The following is a 5,000-nucleotide window of genomic DNA, read 5'->3' as shown; positions in this document are numbered from 1 at the left end:
TTTTTTTCTTTTATATTGTTTTAAAATATTTTATTCATATTTTTTATAATTTTAACAACATTTTTGTTTTCAATATATTTAGAATGTAATAATTGCATTAATTTAAATCTCCTTTTATACGATTAGGTATTTGAATCTAGTTTTCATCCTTCGCTCCTCCACTCTCCCTCTGCCGCATCATCGAGCCGTTGCTATGGGGCTGCGTGCGGTTGCTAGGGTCACCTCTCCTTGCTGCCCTCAGGGAAAGCGTCGCAGGGAATCTCCACGAACAGGCCGTCTCCCTGAAGCACCGCCTCCCATTGGATGATCCGGGACACGGTGGGCCGGCTCTGGAAGTGAAGGATTCTGGGACGCCCGCTCACAGCCGGCTCTTCAGTCACAGTCAACTTCCTGTCCTGAGGACCAGAAAACAGGCGTGAGCTTCGCTTGAAGAGCAGGATGTGTTTTACTATAACTGTGTGTTCGTCTGACAGAAGAATGTCATACACATATGGGATGAGGGGGAGTAAATCATGGGAGAATTAACCCTTTAAAGCAGTGGATCAGTGGTCATGTGACGTGTGTTCTCACCGAGTACAGCTGCTGAGCTGCGGGTGTGTGATCCCGTGCCCCGTTCCCTCGCCCACCTGGGATCTTCAGAGGTGGGTGAGGGGCATCAGGAACACCACAGAGGCCCTGGACCAGTGGAACTACTACAGCACACGGACACACTGCGGAAACACACACACACACACACACACATTAGATTCGCTCCATCAGCATGGGATCGCAGTCGTTACCCACACCTCGGTTACCCTCAAACTCAAGGACTCGAAGGGGTCATCGGGCGCCCGTTCTCCACAGGTCGGTGTGATTCTTTAGGGTCTTAGTGTAAAGTTTGTAACATACTGTGGTTAAAAGTCCTCAATGTTTGTGTAAAACACCCTTTACCTCCTCAAACACAGCTCTGTTCACAGCGACCCGTTCCAGTGCATGTCTCTTTAAATCTATGCTAATACGGGAAATATGCTAATATGGGAAATATGCTAATAGCAGTCAGCAGTCGTGGGCGGAGCATGAGCATTATGACATCACAGTGCTCAGAGGATGCAGACGGCCTGATTATTGAGAGTGTTTAGGCCAAAGCAGCAGTGAATGTGTTTTCTTCATTGTGTTCACACACACTACACACACACACACACCCCATATAACAGTGCACTGTGCATCCGGTGACCCCTCTAATGTGGGGACACGCTTCAGGTGAGCGCAAGGTTACGACGCGTTATCGTTACAGTGTTCATGTGTCAAACGCAACCGTGCAGAAAAGCTTCTTGGGTTTTTCTGCATTTATTTCTGGCCATGTGACCGAGATCTGATATCATATTCATCGGTTTTCTGTTTTGCATAAACGGAAGAATATTCGGCACATCTACACTGTGCTCTGCCATTCACTGAGGCTCTGCCTAACTCTTTTCAGCCTAACCCATGCAGTTAACGTCAGATCACTTCAGAGTACAGTCACGGTGTGTGTGTGTGTGTGTAACGCTGAGGTTCCATCGTAGTAGTTTCGGGCGCGTGGGAACGTCATGGCAACACACAGTACCTCACGCGGGAAACACTCAACATAAGCGATAATCAAGCAGGCTAGCGCGCACAGGCCACGGCGTGTTGGCGGTACGTTAGCGGATCATGTGGAGCTTTAGCCAGAAAACGTCTCGCACAAAATAAATTCAAGCACTTTGTATCTATTAATGATTATTTTCAAAAAAAAAAAATTCAGATTCACAAACTTTAGGATTTAATCGAATCTGTAATCGCGATTACAGTAACGGACGCCACAATTATGTATTCGCTGAAAGGCGCAACTACCAAAATAAAAGTCCTCTTACATTATTGTGTGTGTGTAAGATGTGTTTCTCTTTCTCCAGCGGATCTTAAGGGTTTTCCCACATTGGTTTAATTTTAGTTTTAGAATAACATGCATATTTTTACTTTGGTTTGGTTTCTTTAAATATTTTATCTTTTTAATATCTGACATTTGAGGCTTAATGCTGTAGAAAAGCAATACAAGTTTTCAGCTCGTTTATTATAATACGGCAGGCAGTCGCTTCATACAGTGGCATAAAGCTACTCAAAACATCAATGTAAATGATGATAATCATAATTACAATTCCATGGAAATAATGGACCATTATGATGTGTCATGATGGTGCCGCCCTAGCGATCAGGCTTCGGTCCTCCAGTCGTGCTCTCCATCGCAGTCACATGACCGGTGTGGATTTATTCTGTAATTGTCTTTCCGTCGTAGTTTATATGCACGTCTTAAAAAGGCACATCTTTTTTTATGCACATTTTTATAATTATGTGCATCTTTGTGTTTCTTTATGCGATATACCATTTATTAGCGGCATTAGCTGCCAGAACAAATACTATATTTCTATTTAGCTTTCATTTACTTCAGTAATTTTATTATTATAACCAACTTTATTATTTCAGAGACACCTGTGAAAAAAATGGCCTTTTGAAGTTTTAACGTTTATATGTTCAGGTCAATTGTGTTGTGCTCTAAGCATGTAAGTGAACATTATTAACGTCACTGATGAAATGTGAGAAATAAGGGCTTGCACGTCTTCTCGTGTGCGTGGCGCTCTTCTAATAAAATAAATAATTGCATCGTTCTTCACTTTCCAAAATGTTCAGAAAATAAACAAAACCAATGAAATACACAAATTTCTATTATGCACTCCCGTTTTATTGTTCATATAGGTTTCTAAATCCTGCAAATACAATAAAAAAAAAAAGGCTAATGCTTTAGTTTCCGGTCCACAGAATTATCTGCAATGTTCATCTTAAATATTTCCAAAACATGCATAACTGGATAAATCCTATGTGGTATTTTGTTGGATGAAAAAGTAATGCTTTATCATAAAGGAGACACTGCTGCTCATCTCTAATAACCTGATGTTTAAATCGTGACGTCACCAAGCGGTTCATGTTCACGTGCAGTCACAGCACAGAAATATGGGTAATAAAGTCATAAAAGGTCGATTATGCAACAGTGACGTCTAAATAAATTATATGTACTTCCGGTCATAAGCGAATGATTTCCCTCGCGCGTTATTGTGTCAAAATTGTTTACATACGATATTGTTTCATAATTGTTTTTATATGATGTCTATTTATATATATATACATCCGATTTAAAAAAAAAAAAAAAATCAGCGCGATCATACACGTCACCGAATCTCATTTCAATGTGCAATACGGAAAAATAAAATATAACCAACAAAAACACTCGTCGGCGCGATCAAAGGCCCGAGCCCGGTGACGTCATGACGTCGACGTGACGTACGTGTAAAGAGCGAGGCCTTCGACGTCAAATCTCAAAACAAAAACCTTACATCGAAACTAACACGATAAGCGCGTTCATAATTCACCGAGCTGTGAAAATACACGCGTTTATCGCCTAATATGCGAAATAACGACACCAGTCAGGCGTGTGACCGCGAACTTAAAGGGATACATTTTATTAGGCCACATTTCCTTCATTCAGATTTCAGTTTATCATCTTAACGTGACATGATGATGGGTTTCCAACACTTTTAAAACTTTACTTCAGTACTTCAGTGTGTGTTAGATGAGCAAAACGGTTTATAGCGTCACTAAAAAAAAACCCATCTGCTAGCATTAGCATTAGCCCTTCAGGCCCCTGTGAGGAAATAATTCCCACTAAACCCCCATTAAACCGCACAATTAAGTCAACAACCCTAATTATAATTACTTTAAATTTTCATATGGAGATTTTTAAGCAGTAAAATGTGAGTAAACGGGCTGTTAGCGGGGTAGAAGTCTCTCTCTCTCTCACCTGCCCATCATGTCATTAATACTGTTACTGAGCGCCTCCATGATGCTGATTTCACACTGTTTCTTTCCTTCTTTCTCACGGGCAAAGCAATGACTGTTTAGGATCCGCTGGAGGTTGGATTTTACCATCCGGCCTCGGGAGAGTTCACGCCGGCCTGTGTGCGCTCTTCTGCGGTCAGCGAGTAAGTGAAGACCCGGAGGAGGAGATGCGCATTAAAGCACGCGCAGCGCTACTATGGCGAAGGCGGTGCTCATGAATATTCATCAGCTCGTCATCGCGGCCCTTACGCAACGGGCTTCGAGCGTCCGGTCACGTGGGTACTTAATATTCAACAGGCAGCGCTTTCAGCCAATCGGATGAGCGAACGTCTGCTGGCGTGATTAATATGCATGAGTCACGCCTTCGCTATAGTGCGCTCGGTCTTCTCGTTTGTTCAGAGAGTGGAAAATTACTGAGAGGAAGCAAATGCTGTTTTGCTTTAGAGTCTGTTGTTGACTGAGGCGTGTGTGAGTCGTGAAGATGTTTTCACACCTTATTTATGTGCATTTGAGAACATGACATGCTATTGTCTCTCATATGAAAAGGTTAACAAAAAAATGTACTGGTGATATTACATTGTGTGTGTAAATAATGCATAGTCTTGGACTTGGTGCTGGAAACCCAAAGCACAGGACAATAGAGACACCAGAATAACAATATTCATGATTCTGAAGCTGAAAATACATTACTTTTTAGACGAATATGCACTCTGTCACTGACTAGACCACTTTACACTGGTATCATAAGATATTTGGCATTACAGGAGCTATAAATATTTGAACATTACTGAGAGGAAGCAAATGCTGTTTTGCTTTTGAGTCTGTGTGTGTGATGATGTTTTCACACCTTATTTGTGTGCATGAGAACATGAATAGCATGTTATTGTCATATGAAACTGCTTTGTTTTTTAGACATGGAAGATGGTAAAGTTATTTTTTCCTGTTATAAAATAAGTCGTGCTATTGGCTTCTACAGCACCTGTACAGTTCCACTTGAGTCAAATCCTCTGGTTTAGGGATTAAAGGTCAAGAGGTGTTACTTGCCTGTGTTGTATTTTCTACCATTTAAAGTCACAATCTCCTCATCTCCACATCTCCTCATCTCCACATCTCCTCAT

General features: G+C 41.6%; 1 protein-coding gene across 1 annotated transcript in view; it reads right to left on the bottom strand.

The window, feature by feature from the left end:
* The window catches only part of oaz1b (ornithine decarboxylase antizyme 1b), a 6,746-nt gene extending 1,832 nt beyond the window's left edge, over positions 1-4,914 (bottom strand). The window contains 4 exon segments of the mRNA XM_084387705.1: positions 223-395; positions 571-657; positions 659-710; positions 3,845-4,914. Coding sequence (XP_084243831.1) covers positions 223-395; positions 571-657; positions 659-710; positions 3,845-3,972 — 440 coding nt within the window. The 5' untranslated portion in view covers positions 3,973-4,914.
* Positions 4,915-5,000: the final 86 nt, after the last annotated feature.

This window comes from Rutilus rutilus (assembly GCF_951802725.1).
Source record: "Rutilus rutilus genome assembly, chromosome: 18".
NCBI lineage: Eukaryota > Metazoa > Chordata > Actinopteri > Cypriniformes > Leuciscidae > Rutilus > Rutilus rutilus.
The sequence above is the reverse complement of the archived record's forward strand: the minus strand, read 5'-3'. Positions and strand labels throughout refer to the sequence as shown.